At 37.7% G+C, this 20987-nt stretch overlaps 2 protein-coding genes across 3 annotated transcripts in view; both read left to right on the forward strand.

The window, feature by feature from the left end:
• Positions 1 to 3885, forward strand: part of pth3r (parathyroid hormone 3 receptor) — a 15031-nt gene extending 11146 nt beyond the window's left edge. For both annotated transcript variants that reach the window (XM_059324666.1, XM_059324667.1), the window contains exons 7-13: positions 468 to 621; positions 705 to 765; positions 852 to 918; positions 1012 to 1106; positions 1226 to 1367; positions 2190 to 2231; positions 2332 to 3885. In XM_059324666.1, coding sequence (XP_059180649.1) covers positions 468 to 621; positions 705 to 765; positions 852 to 918; positions 1012 to 1106; positions 1226 to 1367; positions 2190 to 2231; positions 2332 to 2814 — 1044 coding nt within the window. In that variant the 3' untranslated portion in view covers positions 2815 to 3885. The remainder of the gene's footprint in view (positions 1 to 467; positions 622 to 704; positions 766 to 851; positions 919 to 1011; positions 1107 to 1225; positions 1368 to 2189; positions 2232 to 2331) is intronic.
• rundc3ab (RUN domain containing 3Ab) lies at positions 3459 to 18640 on the forward strand. The gene is made up of 14 exons (XM_059324668.1): positions 3459 to 3596; positions 4107 to 4204; positions 5762 to 5793; positions 6723 to 6968; positions 11690 to 11805; positions 12547 to 12674; positions 13499 to 13584; positions 13674 to 13763; positions 13862 to 13942; positions 14300 to 14465; positions 15127 to 15284; positions 15407 to 15526; positions 17230 to 17327; positions 17421 to 18640. The coding sequence occupies exons 4-14, from the start codon at positions 6862 to 6864 to the stop codon at positions 17561 to 17563; spliced, it is 1293 nt and encodes a 430-aa protein (XP_059180651.1). The 5' UTR covers positions 3459 to 3596; positions 4107 to 4204; positions 5762 to 5793; positions 6723 to 6861; the 3' UTR covers positions 17564 to 18640.
• Positions 18641 to 20987: the final 2347 nt, after the last annotated feature.

Consider the following 20987-nt stretch of genomic DNA (forward strand, 5'->3'; position numbering starts at 1 on the left):
TGAATTTGCTCGAGTCTAAGTAATTGCTCAGGATTATTCCCTTCACAGAGATCAAATAGATCTTATAAACAAAAACACATTTGAAAAATATTGATATCATAAATAGTAAGAATCTGGAGTTTCTGGGATAGAGCAGCAGATGAAATGGGAGACTGATTTGGTAGCAATCCTAACAAAACATTTCTGGAGCAGCAATATTTTGTGGTTGTGGGGCAATAGTTTCATAGTTTCGGAAATACACTTAATTGAGCTAAAAGAGAAAAATGATACCATTCTCATGTATAGTATAGTTAATATGAATCTGGAGTCAGCAGGCAGGTAGCTTAGCTTAGCACAAAGACTGGAAAACTTTTAGTTTTTACCTTTTAGTTTGTGTACAAATAAAGCAAGTGAGATAAAACCAGTTATTTAATGAGGTTGCTTTTTATTGTCTGTTTGAATGTTTCCTTGCTGCTTTGTGTCCTCAGGCCGGCTGTAAAGTTGCTGTTACTCTCTTCCTTTACTTCCTGGCCACCAATCATTACTGGATCCTGGTGGAGGGCTTGTACCTGCACAGCCTCATCTTTATGGCCTTCCTCTCTGACAAGAACTACCTTTGGGCTCTCACCATCATCGGCTGGGGTGAGCTGCATCCGACCAGATTCTCTGTCCTCACAATTGGAGCAAACAGTGAACTGAACAGATTTTCTCTGCACTCATTCCAGGTGTTCCAGCCGTGTTTGTGTCTATTTGGGTCAGTGCTCGAGCATCGTTGGCAGACACACAGTGAGTCATGTGATGCGTTCGTCTGTCGTCTGTTATTTAAATGATGTCTGTATCACAAACTTTAACTCTTCTGTCTCTGCTTTCAGGTGTTGGGACATCAGTGCAGGAAACCTAAAGTGGATCTATCAAGTTCCCATTCTGGCAGCCATTGTTGTAAAAATGTTTTATAATGTTATACTATTAAAGGATATTTTACACATGGGTTGAATATAATCTTTAACTTACTGTACACCTCTGCCCCTGCAGGTGAATTTCCTCCTCTTCGTCAACATAATACGGGTACTGGCCTCAAAACTGTGGGAAACAACTACTGGTAAATTGGACCCTCGGCAGCAATATCGGTAACATTTTTTTTCTCTTTGTGTAAAATTCCCTTTTACACAACTCTCAGGCTACCATCCTCCGACAAAGACAGTTGTTACAAATGTTAAATCACTGCATTAATGTTCTTTATCTGCAGGAAGCTGCTCAAGTCCACATTAGTCCTCATGCCCTTGTTTGGAGTTCACTACATGGTGTTCATGGCTCTTCCCTACACTGAGGTCACCGGGCTGCTGTGGCAGGTGCAAATGCATTATGAGATGTTCTTCAATTCATCCCAGGTCAGAAAACACATTTATAAACTCTTAAAGGAATAATGTGACGCAAGGGTTAAAGGCATACTGTGCAGAAATTGTCATTTGTACCTCCTTTTCCTCCCCAGCTCAGTGAAAGTGAAAGCAAACCACAGATTCACTTTAATTTTGGAACAAGTTTTGTCAACTGTTTGTTGTTTTTTTATCCTGGTGATGTGAAGGTTGACGCCAAAAACCCCAAACAGCAAATGGAAAACACAAAAGAAAATACAGGCAGATAAAGATCATAACACATGGTGTGGTCATAGGTGAAGTTAAAAGGAATCATTTTGCACAGGTCCATACATTGTTTTGTTTTCTTTAAGGAAAATCCTGCATACTATGTCTTTAACATGAATTACTATTATTATTAACTTTTATGAAAGGTTAAAAAAAGTGCCAAAATTAGAAAGTTATTTTCAGGATTGTGCATGAATGCAAATTTAAGCAGCTACAGTTTCTGAATATATTTGATTATTTCAAGCTTAGATATTCCCAGAATTGATATTTAAAACATATTTCAACAAATATGACATTATGCACTTAAAGGGCCGGTGTGTAGGATCTCGTGGCATTTTACCTTGAGATTGCAGATTATATTATTACAGGTGCTAGCAGTAACTTTATATGAATCATTCAGAGATTGGTAAACATTTTTTCATGTAACTCTCAACAATGAAGTATGTTGTAAGTAAGTAAGTATTGCTTCTTTTTTTAGGTAACAGAAAAACTTTTTACTATTTGGATGCAATACATTTATAAAAGTGTTATGTACTTCTTTTTAACAAAATCTCAATTTTACATTTCCAGGGCTTTTTTGTGGCATTTATCTACTGTTTCTGCAATGGGGAGGTAACAAAGCCATCATTGTTTTTGAAGTGTGAAGTCAGATTTACTTTTTGATGAATAAAAGACAACTATAACTTCCTGTCTGTCTGATTCCTGTTCCCAGGTGCAGGCGGAGGTAAAGAAGGCATGGTTAAGACGTAGCCTCGCACAGGACCTCAAACAGAAAGCCAGGATAACCAGCAGCGGAGGCAGCTGTTATTATGGCGGCATGATGTCACACACCACCACCCACAGTGTCAGCTTGTCTGCTGCCAATCCCAGAGGCCTCTCCTTCACTGGAGGTGTGGTGAGCTCTGGCGGAGCTGCCAGCGGAGGGTCAGGGGTCAGGCTGCCACGCCACGGCTCTCTGCACCCGCAAGCCAGTCTGCCTGGATACGTTCCCAGAGACACAGAGACCCCTGGCCCCCAACAGGAGCTGGCTGTGAGGAAGCCAGGGGGGACGGAGTCTGGAGTTTTTGCCAGGCACGCCAGAGCCAACAAGGGAAACCATGACACTAAAAGTCACGGAGCATCTCCAGCCCAAACCTCTGGAGCAGAAGATCCAGACAGTGACTTATCTCTGAAAGAGCTGGAGACCATCTTGTAGTTGTTTCCTGAAACTGACTGAGACTCTGAACAACAGAGCTTGTGTTGACATTGTTTTGTTAACAGCAGTTGTGTGGTGCTCTGTATATACAGGGATACAAGCTTGTTTTTAATTTACAAAATTACCCTGAAGGCCTATACTCATTATGACATACCAAATCAGGATGTTGCTGATTTTTGTGGATCTATTTAATTTCTGTTAGTGTACATGAACATAAATATTTATTTTTCTTTCAATCAATGTGAACAAGTAGAATGAAGCTTGATAATCTGAGAAGTCAGAAAAGCCGAAGGACAGACCTGGATGTTTAAACAGGGAGATTTTGTCTCTTCACATCTCTCCTGTGTTGGATTTTTCCAGGCCCAGTCAAAACTGCACTAACGTGTGTGTGTGAGAGAGAGAGTCTCTGAATCTGCTGTAGCAATCCTTCCTTTTCCAAATATTCACCAGCCACACATTTCTGGTAGACGAAGCGTCACTCCTGTAGTTACTCCACCAATCTAACTGTCCAAATGGGATTATTTCTAACAGTCAAGGCAGCAGTTTTATCCAGACAGCATGTCCAGACAGGTAATGTCCCGCTGCACCTTTATTGTTGTCCATGTTGCCTTCACAGCTGTATTTATCAGTCTGACAGCATCCCGAGGGCTGATGCACAAGTCGTTTGCCCATCCGAGGCCAAACCCCAACCCCTTTCCTCCGTGTAACTTCTGCCCCAAACGCCCTCACAACACCTTCCAGAATTTCACACTGTCCCTACAGCCCTCGACTCGGAGCCGGAGGTAAACACACAGGAAATTGTTCTTGTATATATTTTAGGACTGTTTTGGTGTCCAGGAGTAGAGTGATATGTACAGTGTAAGGTAACTCTAATAATTTAAAAAAAATGTTTTGGGAGTATGCTTTGACAGTTTAAATAAAGTGAACTTAATTGAACTGAATGGAATTGATTTATTATGACTTCTTAGCTTTATGTGTAAAAAGCTTTGTTATTTCACAATACAATCAAGTCGGTGCACACAGATATGGAATAATGGCAGTACTGGAGCACAAAAAGCAAGGTCCTCGTTTTATCTGATATGCAAAACTGATTCTCCTTCAAAATAATATATTAAGCAGGTATCACTTATTTTTATGATCTTAAGCTCATTCCTTTATTTGACCCAGTAAGGCCCATTAAAGTTGACTTCTAGTTGTCTATACACCTTATATCATCACTGGAAAACACAAACATGAAATGCATATTTTTATTGCATAATCAAAGTGATTATTTCTCCTATTTCTCTTGTGAGTCTCCAAACAGGAAGTGCAATGGGCTGCCCCTTTAAGTGATAAGGGAAGATACAAGACAAAGCTCTGCCCCCTGCTGCAAAAAAGAAAACATTACAAGGTAAAAATGTCCACATTGAAATTGAATTTTTTGGGCAAAAATCTGTGTTTTTAAACTGTCAGACCATGAAGACCCTATAAACACACAGGATGGGCAGCACGGAAAGAACACATGATGCTTTTAGACCCATAAAACCTCAACCTAAAAAATTGAAATAATGCAAAATAGTTTTAGAACACAGCTTTGACTTTCTTATCTTTGTTTCTTGGGGCAGTTAAAATACATAAAATACATTATTGTGATACTAAATATATGTTGGGAATATGTTTTGTTTACGTTATGCAGTGGTGAAACATGTGTAAGGCTTGAACATAACTTCATAATTCACGACATCCCAAACTCTCCCAAACTCAGAATTAACCCTTCCTAACGCACAACTTTATTTTGTAATCATCATACCGACCCAAAAGCACATTTGAAATAATGTTATTAAAAATTGAACCCATAAATAATCAGATATCAAGCAATAAAACCTGAGCCACATCTCAAATATATATATTTTCCTTTCAGGGAAACCAAACTGAGAGTTATTGTCGTCTCTGCGTATAACATCTGATTCTCATTTTAGATTACAGTTGAACATTTCACAGCTCCGATGTCAAAACAGGAATATGAAGCTTACAAACATATGGAGCTCAGACACAGATATGCATGAGTGATTACTCCTCTACCAGGACAAAAAAAACCTCAACCCCCACCCAGCTACGTCTGGTGGCAACCAGCTGTCGGCTCATTAGGGAGGGAAAGGTTGGGGGCCAAAATGTCACCCTTTGATGACACTTTACGGTTGATTCATGCTCCAGATACACGGCATCATCCTTTGGTCGCAGGAGGAGGGGAAAAAAAGAAAGGGAGGGAGGAGGGTGGAAGAGGAGGCTGATCGGAAATTACAGGAGGAGGAAATGATCCAGCATGATGAGTGCTGCTGCTGGAGGTGATGATATCACTCTCATTGTGCTGTAAACCCATTTACAGAAGCTGATACTGAACAAATTCAACTTCCAGTCACAAAGTATAATCACAACACAAGTATAAAAGGTCTTTGAAGGATAGATACACCTGATATTTATCTAATATAGGTGCTTTGTCCCTGCAAGAGTGATTGTGGATTCAAATACATTGAAAAATAAATAAATGGTGCAATATCTGCCAGGTCTAGGCACTTTATTTTGGAATTCAGGGGAATATATATATTTTTTTATTTACAATGCATTGACATATAGCACATTTTCATTTATGTTTCCCTTTTATTCAGATATATATGATAAATATAATAATTAAAAGGCTGTATATGCTAATAAATACTTTTTTTCCTTTCTTTTTTTTCGCAAATTGTAAAAGCAGCAATCATTAGTATGTTCTGCAACACACAGACATTATAGTTGTTTGGACTCTTCATAGTCATTTTGTGTCTCTTTTTGTTTTGCCCCTTTACTTATCACTTTGAATCTCTTTGTGTCTCTTATTAGTTGTTTTGTGTCTGTTTGTAGTTGTGTTATGTTTCTTTGCCATTTTGAATCTCTCTTTAGTGTATGTCTCTTTTATGACATTTTGCAGGTGAAGACCAGAGAGGCCCCTGACACCACACTGTGAGTATTATATTTACTGCATCACCTTGTTCCAACTATTTATTGAAGCTATATCTCGTTTTACAAGCCTCTGTGTTTTTATAGCGGCACCATTTCATTAAACTAAAACATTTCACCCTAAATTCAGCCTGACATAGTAAGTATCTTTGTACATTTTGGATCTTTACAACACCTTAAATAAAGTTCTAACCGGGCACATTTTAACTGAGTAAAATAGGCCTACTGTAAGTTGTTGTTAAATTATAATATTATTATTAATATAGTTTTATGTTAAACTTGACCTAAAAAGTAACTTAATCTGTCAGCTAAATGTAGTGGAGTAATAAGTGCAATATTTGGCTCAAAATGTAGTAAGTAGAAGAACAAATTTAAATAGAAATATTCAAGTAAAGTTACATTCCACCACTAACTGTTAAGCACGTTGAGCTGTATTTTATGCATGGAAGGTGCTATACAAGTAAAGTTGTTATTTTATTTATTATTTTTGATTAATTCCACAGTACATAGTAAATATTAAGCACTTGGTTATTATGTATGCCAGTGATTTGGATATTTATCTAACCTATTGCAAATATAATTCATATGCAGGATATTGAAGACCTTATATGCACTATAAAAAATAAATAATGTGTTTTAAAGCAGGAAACTGTTATAAAAAAAGTGTTTATGTCACTTAAAGCACTGAGGTGATGCGTCATGTTCAGGCTGCGTGATGAGAGTTGATCCACTGACGTCACGATGAGGTGAAAAAGTGGGCGGGGAGAGAGAGAGAGAGAGAGAGAGAGAGAGAGAGAGAGAGAGAGAGAGAGAGAGAGAGAGAGAGAGAGAGAGATGTAATCCAGTCCTCTGTGTATTACAGTAATAATACAAACAGCACACTGCATGTCCCGGTGTATCTGATGTCTCCAGCTGTGTGTCCTCTGCCGTAGAGACAAAAGCACCGCTGCCGGCTGTGGGCGGCTCTGATGCGGGCAGGTAGCAGCATCCTCTCCGGCGTCCAGACGTGAATGACGAGGGCCGGTGGCCAACAGGGAGGGGTCCTTTGATATCAGGGCTGCCTCCTCCTGGATGGAGCCCGGCTGTGTGCAGGCAGCGATGGCCATGGGAGATGTCTCGAAAAAAGCGTCGGTTCGTAACGTGGCGGTGGAGCGAAAAAACCTCATCACCGTCTGCAGGTCAGCTCAAAGAGAAACTGTGTGTGTGTGTGTGTGTGTGTGTGTGTGTGTGTGTGTGTGTGTGTGTGTGTTTGAATGACTGTCATGAGTGGAGGTTTTAATAGGCTTAATGTTGCATGTATTATATAGGGTAATTTGCTTATATGTTGCCTGTGTTATCATAACAAAAATGGACCGCATGGTCTTTATTATTCTAACCATAGATAATAAATGACATATTTTGACATGCATGCTACGTCATCCCCATAATAAGTCCTTATAATGAACTCTGTGCAGCCAGTGGGCCTGTATAGACACGGATCCTGCATGTGCATTAACGACCTTTCATCACAGTTATGACGTTTAATATACAAAATCCCATAATCCACGCACAGACTGGGCTCTCTGTGTGAGTTTAGCAGTGTCATCTTTGTCAGCGCGATTTATTTGCTCACCGCTGATGGCGTGGTTGCTATGACGACAACCTTCCTGGGGCAAGGACTAGCTGGCACCCCAGGGACCCAGGGCAGGGAGGCAGTATCAGGCCTGTGCATTAAGTCCGGATATGATCGAGTGGAGTTTTAGGATAGAGGCTTGCATTGAAGTGCCATTTGCCAGAGTTAAACATGTACTGACATACACATATATTTCATGATTTTGATCATAGTGTGAATATATATGCAAAGACAATACATAAACAAACTCTGATTGGTTTGTTTCCATGCATTTTTTAAATCTAATTTACTTAGGAGACCTTGGTAATGATCATGTCAGATCCACAGACTTTTTTTATAGATCATTTGAAACACATTTAAAGCTGCTATAATCAGTATTTTTTTAATAACAAGCATTTAAATTACTTTAAATTGTGTTTGTCACCCGACACCTTTCAGTTTCAGTTCTGTTTTATTGACCCTCAACTTATCAACTCTGCTTCAATGTGAATGGACACTAGTTATTATGTAGTTGTAGTTTTACATATTTTGAAAAGGGCTATGGTTGTCATATAGTTGTTACAGCAGGTTCCTGTTTTAAGCAACAAGCTAGTGAACATAGTGTAACATCAGCAGCTAAATAGCCAAATATTTCCCTCAGGAGATGGTGGAGGCCAAAAACAGAGCTAAAAGGGGAGTGACTCTCATACCTATGATTGTCTGGTGGAAATAAACACGATTCAAAATTCATGCTTATATTTTGTATCTGATGGATGTGTAAATAGGCAGTTGTTTACTACAGGCCAGCCATTGTCTGTTAGAATTGTATTGCTGCTCATCCGCACCCACCTCATGCACCAACAACAGGAAATATCAGATAAGCTCTTGGCCATTAGCTGCGTAGGGACAGAGATGGAGTCTCTAACAACTTTTTCCAAATCCAGTGTTATAGACCCACCCAGTCCTGTTATGCATACATACACTAAATGTGATTATAAAGTACATACTGTACGTACTGCAACATTTTTCATAATAACTGCGGGGGGATGGGGTATCAGAAGAAAAGTTTAAATTTATTTTAATGATAACAATACATTTATTTATCACATAAATGCATATAGCTTGTATTGTCAGGGATATAGGTCATTAAGTAAATATTGTACATGATCACATTTAAGGTTTAACCATAGACCTTTGCAAGTTTACAAGGTGATAAATGTCAGTGTTGTTTACACAGTTTCCATTGCAACCCAAAAAAACAATCAAACAAACAGACAGTTATTACAGGTTTAAATAATACATTTTGTAGTATTTACTTTTCCAGATTTATTTGTAGATGGCTATTTATAAAACAGACATGAACTGCACTGAAATGCTATATTTGATTATATTTAGGCTCCTGTAAAAGCAAGAGCCACTGAACTTGGCAAAAGAATACATACAGAATCTAACTCAGATAAAAATCATTCCATACACAAATGCAAAACCCCTTAAGAAATGTTATCATGATGCTAAAATGATTTATTCAAAAGCACAGCAAACGCCTAAACCTTGGCTCCATGACTGCTCTGCCTCTGAATGAGCCGTCTGTTCTGCCAAGATTCAAGTCATTGATGTTAAAGTCAAAGTCAAGATCAATCATCAAATAACTCATATCTGTGTCCTGAGTCTGTTTTAAGGCCAAGTCATGTGACTGGAGTCCACAGACACACAGTCTCAGACTGGACATGTGGACTCCAGTCACATGTCCAGTCATACCGTACATTTTGTTCTCGTCATACTGTCAGTAATAAACAAACATTACACACATTAAAACATTCAGTGTAAGTGAAGCAGGCTGCACCTCTGCTTAAGCTGATCTGGGTCATGTCACGTCCCCGCTGTCTGTAATACAGTAAAAACACGAGGGATTGTGCTCATTTTTGAGGATAGTCGGCCAATTATTGTCCAGTATCTGGCCACAGTCGGAGCAGCTGAATGAGACATTGTGGCCTCTGGAACAATGGAGAGTGAAGCCACTTGCCTCAGAGGCCTGTGCTAGGATAAGCATTGTCTTATGGACACACACACACCATGCAAACTGACAGTGTGTGATATAATTTCACTAAAACACCTGCAGAACATGACCACTACCTATCAGAAACAGTGTCTCTTCAGGTACTGCAGAGATCACGTCTAGACCATCAGGGTCTCTGTGGTCCGTATGGCCCCTGTCACCCCATAGCACATCTCGTTGTCACTGGACAAACAGCATTTGGCAGCAAATACACCTGCTGAATTATTTAGTCTGCAGGAAAATATCTAGTGGAGTGGTCACTTCAGCAGAAGGATAATGCTGGCTAAAGTAAACAGCCTGGAGGTTTATAGGGTCTGTGGGTGTATATACTGTAGTAGGAGGTCCCCCCAGTTGACACTTTAATTATGCAGGTACACTGTCACACTTGAATCCATTAGATATTTTAAAATATTTAGCCATAAAGGTCATCTCGGGGGTGGCAATGTCGTAGCTCGGTCTACCACTTTGATGCAGCCTGACATATCCTAACAACTATATTGATTTCTATGAATAGTTTTTATTGCCAAGTAGGTTTTCACATATGCATAAGAACAAACAAAGTAATAAAATATAGATATTGATTAAGGCAAGTACAGGCAAAAAGGCAAAAAGGCAAAAAACTGCGGCTTAAATAGAAAATATGAAGCATAGAAAAAGTCAATGTAGAAAAAATATTTGAAAATATATAAAGATAGTTAGTTAGATAGATAGTTAGATAGTTAGATAGATAGATAGATAGATAGATAGATAGATAGATAGATAGATAGATAGATAGATAACAGTATGTACAAATGTGGAGTTATTTAAATGAGCAATCCGGTGATTGACTGTGATTGGCTTAGCTGCCAATCAAGCAGTAAAATACTTTGTAAACAAACACCTGACATTACCAATGAAATCAGCATGAGGCTCATCACATAAGCTCAGTAGACACCAGCTGTAAAACAAACAAAAAAATATCATAATAAAAAATGCAGAGTTGGGCTCATCCACAGTGCGTACTTTTGATGACTAGATGACTCAGACTAGTGACCAGGATCTGATTTATCGGCCAAGTGGTGGACAAAGTGTTCAGATCCCTTCCTTCAGTAAAAGTACTAATACCACACTGTGAAATTACTCCACTACAAGTGGAGTCCTGCATTCAAAACTTACTTAAGTAAAAGTACAAAAGTATCTGCATCAAAAAGTACTGGAAATATCTAAAGTAAAGAACGGCCTCACTCAGATTGGATTGTTATTATTGATGTATTCATGTAAGCAGCATTTTGATTTAGTAGGGCTAATTTTATCTACTTAATATACTGTGAGGTTTAATTTTTTTTAAATGCTTAATCACTTTAAATGTTTCATGTTTTCTCGACCTGACAAGAACCTAAAGCTGTCTGCTTAATGTAGTGGAGTAAAAAGTACAATATTTGCCTCAATATGTAGTGGAGTAGAAGTTTAAAGTTACATAAAATGGAAATACTCAAGTGAAGTACCTCAAAACAGTACTTGAGTAAATGTACTTAGTTAAATCTCACCACTACTTTCCACAATAATTACCAATTTTTGATTGTAATTACAATAAGATTGATGAACATGTGTTCATTAATTTCTGCTTTTTTCCCCAAAAAACATTTTCCTCCTGCTTTTTGCTCTGCTTTAAACTGTTTATCCTGGTTAGCTGGCTGATTTTGTTTCCCCAATTTATTCTTGTATGCTAAATGCACTTTCAAGGCTAAAGCAAGGCACATTACAAGAGCAGGCGTCTTTACAACCACGAAGGTATTGCATCAGACTAGAGTCATAAATTCAAGCTGTCCAATTACAAGTAAATTGAGTTGTTTCCTGAAAGCTCTCCATAAACGTCTTCCTCACGTTAAATGGGTGAGTCAGCCGGAAACGCATAATACAGTTTGACTGTTGGCAAAAATCCACATCGATAAACAAACATAATGTGTATTTAACAACCATATTCTGGTTTTTATCCTTTTTACAGGTTTTATTATCATTGATGTTGTTCCACTTAATTTATAATTTCTCATCATGTCATTACAGGGACTTATGTGGTTTCTTTTTGTCCAATAGAGAATCTAAAAGTGTAATTATAGTTTGATCTATGAGGTGTTCCTCCTACAGTGAACTGAAACAAAGAAAGTAGTAATCCATTAATCTGTTCCCTGACTAATCTATTCTCCTGATGACTTTATTACTGGCAGCCAAACTCTTTGTTGAAAACTTCTCTTTCTCTTCTCTTCTGTACGCAGGTTTTCAGTGAAGACGCTGTTAGAGAAATACACAGCCGAGCCCATAGATGATTCATCCGAGGAGTTCATCAATTTCGCAGCCATCCTCGAACACATCCTCAGCCACCGCTTCAAAGGTAATGAGCCTACAGGGGGTTCGCCTGAGATTTAATGTAAGTTCAAGAAACTTAAAAAAAATACTGAACAATAAATAGAATCTGGAATCAAAGCACACAAGTATATTGAAAATGTTCAAATGTTGTTATTGATAATATATTCTGAGAGGACAATACAGGCTTTCATATGAAATTTGTCAATATAAAAAATTCAAAACAAAAAAATAAATAAAAAATTATATATATATATATATATATATATATAGAGAGAGAGAGAGAGAGAGAGAGATATAAATATCATTTTATTTTTTAAATTATTATTATTTTACTATCATTATTTATTTTATTTTATTTAACTATTCTTTTTATATTTTATTTATTTTGTTAATTAATTTTATATTATCTTCTGAATATTCTGGATGTATTATTTACTGTTTTTAAGGTCAATTGCATTTTTGCTCCTATTTAAGTTTAAGTTGCTTTTTTTTAACTATCTATTTATTTATTTATTATTATTCTTAGAGTTTTTTTTATGTAATAAATGTTTATCCTGTGCGTTTGTTCAGTATCCAAATGGCTGTATTACTGTAGCAAATCCAGAGCCAAACATATAACAAAGATCAAATCAGTGTATTTTTACACACTGTGGGCCTCTTCTCATACTGTAGCTGCACCTGTTCGCTCAAGACTCCACCAACATTTATTCAACATGTCAACATAGAAAATGCCTCCAACAGTATTTGTGTCACGCTCTCTTTTTAGGCTCCGGCAGCTGGTTTGATGGTCAGAGGAGTTTCTGGGACTATGTCCGACTGGCCTGCGCTAAAGTCCCCAACAGCTGCATCAGCAGCATCGAGAGCATGGAGAACATCAGCACCTCTCGAGCCAAGGCAAGTCCTGTCCTGAGACAGGAGATGTTTTAATATCAATTGCATTTTTGCTACTATTTAAATGTAAGTTTTGTTTTGTTTTTTATTTATTATTTTATTATTCATGGATTTTCTGAAGCCAGAAGAAAAAGTATTACATATTTACTTTTTTATGTATAAAATTTAACTAGATGGGTCATATAAACATGTAATGTATCAATTGAAACCTGCTCTACTGCCTGGCTCTTCCTTGTCTGACTTTCACAATTAAAAAAAAAAAAAAGCCCCATTATCCCCCACAGAAAACATGGGTTAACATGTGTGTTTTTGAAAAGCTTAAAATTAACATAAACTTCTAAAATCTTTATATAATATAGTAAGGACTATACTAAAACATCACTTTGAAGAACTACATTAACCACCACACCCCTGTGAGTTTTACATCTCTAGAAAGCCCAGGATGTGGTTTTCACAGGACACCAGGACTCAAATAAACTGCCGGCCTCAGTGGACATGAATAAAAGCTATTAGCTAACAGTAATAATCAGAACAGAAAACAGAGGAGATATACACGCCTGTAATGTGTGTAAAATTCAACAGAGAGCATATTTCATTCAGGTCATTCAAAAATATACATATGATGGTAGAAATACACTCACCCGCCACTTTATTAGTGTGTACCTAATAATGTGGCAGTGTGGTCTTCTGCTGCCGTAGCCCATGTGATGATGGCTGATTAGATTAGACTTGTGTGTACCTAATGAAGTGGCCAGTGAGTGTAGGTGTATGTAATATTATAGTGAGGAATTTAAGTGAATTTCTTATCCCTTTGGTTTCTCCTTCAGGGGCGAGCGTGGATCAGAGTCGCCCTGATGGAGAAGAGGCTGTCTGAATACATTGCTACTGCTCTGAGGGACAGCAGAACGACCAGGTCGAAGCCCTCACACATCTAACTATACAGCAATATCACCCTATGCACACTAAAACGGTGTTCCCACCTGCTTGTATTTGTTTATTTAGGAGGTTCTATGCAGAAGGAGCCATCGTGTTAAGAGAGGAAGCCACAGTCCTAACGGGGATGCTCATAGGTCTCGGAGCCATAGATTTTAGGTGAGGACACTTGACCTTTTTGCTGTGCATCAAACTGATAATTTTAGATTAATCTGTATTGTTTTGTTTTCTTATGTCTGTGTGGTTTCTCTCCCTAGTTTCTGTCTGAAAGGGGAGGCATTGGATGGGAAATCTTCTGCAGTTATTGACTTCACACCGTACTTGAAATTCACACAAAGGTATTAAAAACAGCTTAATTCTCAAGTGATGCGTTTTTACACACTTGTGGTACCGGACGGACCCAGTGAGGCATCTGTGGTGTATTGAGGTTCCTTGACGAATACAAAACACTATTTTTCCAACTTTTTCTCATAAATTTGCTACTTTTTTCTCGTAGATTTGCCATTTTTTTCTCATAAATCTGGGACTCTTTACTCTCAATATTACACCCCTCCCCTGGGTCCTTTTAAAAAGCACAAGTCATACTTAACCCTAATACGCCATCGTAAATCTCCTTAAATGCTGGAAGGACTATATTTTTGATGCTAGTTGCTCACAATGATGTATAATGTGTTATCTGACTGCTTCTGCTGCAGTTATGAATACCTGAGTGACGATGACGATCGACAGAGTGTTGACAGCAGCACGAGCGACGACAGCGTCCCCGACCACCCCTACATCCCGCTGCTCACAGACGAGGAGAGCTGGAGCACAAAGTGTCGCAAGATGGAGCAGAGGTTCAAGATCGTCAATGCTCAGAAGGTGTGCAGCCAAAACAGCCAAAATTTGGGGAATTAGAGATTTTACAGTTTGGTGCTTTTCTCGGCTCAAGGAAAGTTTTACAAATATCATACCTTCATGGATCAAAACTTAATAATACAAATGGTATAACTGACCTCTTTGCACTTCAGGACAGACTGGACAACTTAGACTGATTTAGCTCTGTAGGAGAATTAATTAAATAATAAAACCTTATATAGGAGCGAAGTCTTATGAGTCAAGGTACAGACAATTTTAAGTGGTACTATGTTCCTTACTCATATATATTGGTGGAAGAAGTAATCAGATCCTTTACTTAGTAAAAGTACTAAAAAGTACTAGTACTGTGAAATGACTCCACTACAAGTAAAAGTCCTGCATTCAAAACTAACTTCATTAAAAGTACAAAAGTATCAGCATCAAAATTATACTTAAGTACAGTACTTGAGTAAATGTACTTTGTTACTTTCCACCACTGCTCATATATGTTGTTACAGCATGTAAACTTTCTGTGTTTACTGCAAAAGGTTGAGGAAAAGTGGGCACACTGTAAAACTACAGCATCACTAAATCACTTCTATAATAAACTGAGCATCTCAGATGTCTAATAATAGAGTCCGAGGGTGGATATTTCCTCTCACTCAGTGCGGATGTGTGTTCTCAGGGTTATCTGGAGGAGCTTGTGCGCCTGCGCGAGTCGCAGCTGAAGAACGCAGAAACAGAGAACAAGAGGCTAAAGGCCCGACTGGAGGAGCTACAGAGCCACAGTACACAAGAGAAGAAGGACCTGGAGGCCATAGTCCTGGAGCTACAGGAGCAGCTGTGAGTGAAGTAGACTGATGGTAGAGTCCCGGTTCACCCACATATTCAATAGTTGTATATTCAATTAAATTCAATATTCAATTGTTTTATTAGTCTTAGTAATGTATCGTTGTGTTTATCAGGACAAGCTTGATTCCATGTGACTCCAACCACCTGGACAAAAACCTCTCAATCCCTCTGGTCAACCAGTGGCCCACACTTCAGCCATACAGCAGCCAGGACGACGTCAAGCTGTTCCGCAGGTTCCTGTTATAGATTTTCCATTTTTTTGTGTCTTCAAGGCAACAATTGCAAAGCGAAAATGCACACACTGTGTTATATTGTCTGCATGTACTTTTCATAAAGGAAAATATTTTGTTAATGTGCCGGCAATATAATAAGTCATTATTTGAACCTCATTTATACACACAATATTTTATCATACATATATTATGTTGTGCCTGCATGTAGTTATAAGTCATAATAGGAAACTTGGTTATGGGAGACCAGAGTAATCGTAGACTTTTATCAAATTACTTTTAAAGTAATTTTATTTATTTATTTTATTCCATTAAATATCATGGATATAACATATCATATATATATATATATATATATATATATATAATTTTATGATAGAAAATATTTATTGGAAATTTAACTTTTTATCATATCTGTGCTCATAATTTAAATACATTTTTTTTTATAAATTCATAACAGGTATTTTTGAACCTTGCAACCATCTATAATTAACTTGCTGATTAGTTTCTTAAGTAATGAATCAATCATTTTGTTCATCAAATGTTGAAAAATAGTGAAAAATGCCAATAATAAATCCCTAGGGCCCATGGTGATAACTTCAAATTGCTTGTTTTATGTGATAAGCAGTTCAAAAAGCAAATATAATACATATTCTATATTACATAAAAACATGAAAACATCTTTGGAAGCTGAAACTAACAAATGGTTGGCATTTTTGCTTAATCAGTCAATTGATTATCAAAATAATTGACCAAAAGTTTTATGTCAATAGAGTAATAGATTAATCCTTCTAATAGCAACTTTAAATGTATACTTTTTCCAGTGGCATACTCCAGGGTCCGTAGCAACACATACTTAAACAACAGAGCTAAATTAGGACTTAATTAATCCCGAAGGAAGTTCAGGTGTCAGAGTGTGCTCAGAAATTACAGCAACATACATACAATATACACCCATACCTAAAAAAAACCCAAGATAACAATAGAGTAATACATGCAAAGTGTATGCGGATTAAAGCTCACACCATTGCTTTTACCATAATAAAAAGTAAGATACATGTAGTAAAATAAGATGATAAATTATACTGAAAAGTCATATTGGACATGATAGTATTGTTTTCAGTAAAGGGCCACTGAAACATCTGACTTCAAACTGTCTTTCTGAAACTATCCTTTAAATTCAGGTGCATCTCAATCAATTAGAATATCATAGAAAGTTTATTTATGTCAGTAATTCAATTCAAAAAGTGGAACTAACACATTATATAGATCCATTACACACAGAATGAAACAGTTCATGTCTTCATTTATTTAATTTCTTCTAATTATAATGATTATGGGTTACATTTAATTAAGACCTTAAATTCAGTGTCTCAAAAAAAAATTAATATTACAAAAGACCAATTTAAAAAAGGATGTTTAATATGGAAATTGGTCTCTGAAAAGTATGTCCATCTATATGCACTCAATACTTGCTTGGGGCTGTTTGACTTGAACTACTGGAAATGGACTTTTCTATCATATTCTAATGTATTGAGATGCACCTGTATACTCCAAGATTGCATATTTTAAATGTAACAATAAACTCTAGAAACTTTAATTGTATTACAGAACAGTTAAGAAAACAACAACACAATTTTCATGCCTGCCTGGAGCCTCTCTGCTGTATTGTTAACTCTTCCATTTGTCCTTGTGTTGACCTGCAGGAGGAGTTTCCCCAGCACAGAGCTGCTGTCAGTGGAAATCAGCCTGGATTCAGACTCACAGAGGACTGAGGGGAAACAGAATGGAGCCTGGTGCACAGGTGACATTTTACACAGTCACACTGTGTTCTCGTTTGATAATAAGTGATTAAACACGCATTTGAATTGACCCTATGTCTATCCCGTCTCTCCAGGAAAGGACTACACCCCCTCCATGATGGGCCTGTGTGGGTCCTTGGCGTCCCTCCCGAGCTGCAAGTCTCTGGCGAGCCTCAAGTCCAGCGAGTGCCTGGTCAACATCAGCACAGAGAACAGTCCTGCCCTCTCTCCCAGCTAGGGGGCGCCAAAGAAACAATGCCGACCCTCTAAACCGGCACTGAGACAATTCAACATGAATACAAAAAGACTACTTTTGGTAGGTGGACAAATGCTCTCTTCTGTGGCCCTTAGGTGTTACCCTTATGCTCTGAGCCCGGCACTGTCTCAACCTACACCTTTAAAGTGAAAGAGTAGCCTCCCTGTCTGGGACCGTCCAACAAAGATGCAAGAATAGCTGCTGTACTGCCCGACGGCCTTCTGCAGTTTCACTGTCTCTAAATGTCTTGACATGATTAAGCCTCCTGGAATGCAAACAACCGATTCATGTTTGACCTTTCTTACATCATGATGCTTGATTTTGTGCAATTACAGTCACGTCTGTACCGGTCACAGTTATCGCTGTAGGGTTGTCCTGTATGTACTTGTCCATTTGTCTGTGTCTCATCAGTCTGTCAGTGTGTCTTCTTCTGCCTCTTGCAAAATTCTGGCAGTGCAGGGTGGATATAAACTTTACAGGAACAAAAACAATGTTTTGCCATATTATATTACACTATTACAGCAGAGATAAAAACAGAGGGTTTTATAATGAAGATTATTTGGAAATTAACAGAAGCAGCTTTATGATATTAGGACAAGTGACAGTTTAAGCCTTATTCAATCATTCAGTAGGTTAGATGCAGATTTTAGGATGTTACATTAAAAAGAACTTCAGGCTGCCGAGGTTTGCAGAGGCACAACAATGTGAACAGAAAAGAAACAGACATAATATCTATTGCATACAGATGCAAAGTGCATTGTGACTATGCAGAATGAATGTTTTCATTGTCTTTTTCTACAAACCTGGCTTGACTGAGTAGTTTGAGCAGGAGAGAAATAGTGAATGTGCAACGTGTGTGTGCGTGTGTGTCATTAGATTCTTTTTTTTGGCTTCATTTTTTTTCACCTCTTCTTTTTATATTTGAATTAATTTCATGACATACTTACTTTTATCATTTACCATCATGTAAATTGCAGTCTCATGCAGTGTTGTTGAGAGCTGGAATGCATTGTGTAATTTAAAACTGCAATAAAAACTGCCTTTTTTTGAAACCTTAAATGCTGCTATGCAGTGGATGTTTGTTTTTTTTTCGCTCTAGAGATAGATATGTCATTTGGTCCAAACTAAAATGCAACTGTTAGCATGCTAACAAACTCATCCGAGATCGGAAACATTGTGAAGATCAGCTGTGGAAAAAGTTTTTAAATTCTTTACTTAAAGTAAAAGTGCTAATACCACACTGCAGAATTACCACTACAAGTAAAAGTCCTGCATTCAAAACTTTCTTAATTTAAAAAAGTATCAGCATCAAAATGTACTTAAAGCATCAAAAGTAAAAGTACTAGTTTTGCAGACTGGCCCCACTCAGATTGTTATATATATTCTAAATATATTATTGAATTATTATTATTATTGATGCATTTATGTAAGCAGCATTTTAATTTTGTGAAGATAGGGCGCATTTTACTTCTTAATATACTATTATGAGGTTTTATAAAAGTTTTTTTTTTTTTTTTTAAGTCGAATCACTTTTAATTGATCATGTTTTCCATGTTAAATCTCAACCTGAAAAGTAACAAAAGCTGGCAGCTAAATCAAGTAGAGTAAAAAGTACTGCTTTGGAGTACTTAAATACAGTACTTGAGTAAATGTACTTAGTTACATTCCACCAAAGGTGAAGATTAAACCTGCAAAACATTTGTATGTTAGCATTATCCTTGTTAGCATATTAGCCTGCAGCCCAAAGCACTGCGGTGCCTAAGTACGGCCTCATAGAGCTGTTAGCATGGCTGCAGACTCTCAATCTCTTAATATTGTTCATGAATAGCCTGTTCTTTTCCTGCAAGTCATGTTTGTTTCCATTTGGCTACTAATAAACTGCTGTGTCAACAACGGCTATCGCTAACCTGAGCAGACACAAAAAGGACGGACTGGTCAGAAAACTTAAAAAAAGTGTAAAAGCTACATCACAGTGATTTCATTTAGTGTAGGCACAACAAACCCAACACACGCTCTCTGCCCCTGTGCCGAGGTCATTTTTTGTTTTCATGTCTCCCCTTTTAGCTTTGTGAAGCATGACATCGTTTCTCCTCAAATGGGTTTGAAATAGCACATGTGAGGTCATAGGTTAGGATCATTCATTCATTAACACAGACAAACACACAGAGCTAAACAAACAGCGGCTTCAGGTCCTTTGGTAAACGGTAGAAATGCATTATGTAGGAGACACATTCCTGATCGACATACTGTCCAATTAACTGCCTGGCTGTAAAATGAATGGATGCCAGAGGGGTTGGGAAAAGTTGGTTTGAGTTATCTGGCTTTGTCTCTGGCTGTTTTGTCAAAGTGACGTCAATTGTTGGATGCGGTTGCACGAGATAGATGAGCAGGCTGCTGGACACATGGTTTAACACTTCACCCGTCTGTGATAAAGCACATTTACTCCCGTTGTGGCGTGCCAGACACACGAGTATGTTATCTAAGCGTGGGCTGAGGTCTCGTGTACGTAAGTGCACATTTAGGGGCAGTTTGGTTTTAGGTGAGGGGACAATGGGGGGCTCTAGCACTGGTCTAGGATCTGCCCCTTAAAGTGCATGCCATGTTATCTCTACCCCCTTCTCTGGTCAACCATTGGCACTCCCTTTTTACATTTATCTCCCAAAACGAACACTGTCTCACACATGCACACACCCAAAACCACTTCATAGTCCACCCAGATGGTGCACACACGCCCAGCTGGGGTGATTTAATACGCCTCAGGATGATGAAATAATTGGCCTACAAGTGAATGAATGAATGAATGAATGAATGAATGAAAGAAAGAAAGCACACCAGTGGTTTTGTATATAATATCCTAATATTATCATGCAACAGTGTTTTATAAATTAGGTTTTCCTACTGTGAATTCCGTTCAGTTAGTATGAAAATCCATTATTTAGTGTGGAAATTTACTCTGGTTGTGTAACCGATCACAGTGGAGATCAAGTCTGAATTAATTTCTATTATTGGTGTGAGGTAATGCAGTGCAGACTTTTCTAATCAATCTGCTCTCATATTGCATCACCACACAATGACAGTGCAACACTAAGAAAAATGAATGAAGGCTTGATGCTTACTGGGAACCAAACAAACCAACAGTGGTGGAATTAGTCCTCCTTTTACTCCTGTATTCAAAACTTTAGTATACACTTAAAAGTGCCAAAAGTAAAAGTGTGCAGTATTATGCAGAACTTCACATTTCAGCAAAATATCACCAGATTATAATAAGTGATGGATTCATTTTGCATCACTGTTTTTATAGTTAATTTGTATATCAATGTTGCAGCTGGTTAAGGTGGAGCTAATTTCAACTACTTTAAATACTGCTGGCCAATTAAATCAATAATTATACATGAATAAGTTGATT

Source organism: Centropristis striata, chromosome 21 (genome assembly GCF_030273125.1).
Source record: "Centropristis striata isolate RG_2023a ecotype Rhode Island chromosome 21, C.striata_1.0, whole genome shotgun sequence".
Taxonomy (NCBI): domain Eukaryota; kingdom Metazoa; phylum Chordata; class Actinopteri; order Perciformes; family Serranidae; genus Centropristis; species Centropristis striata.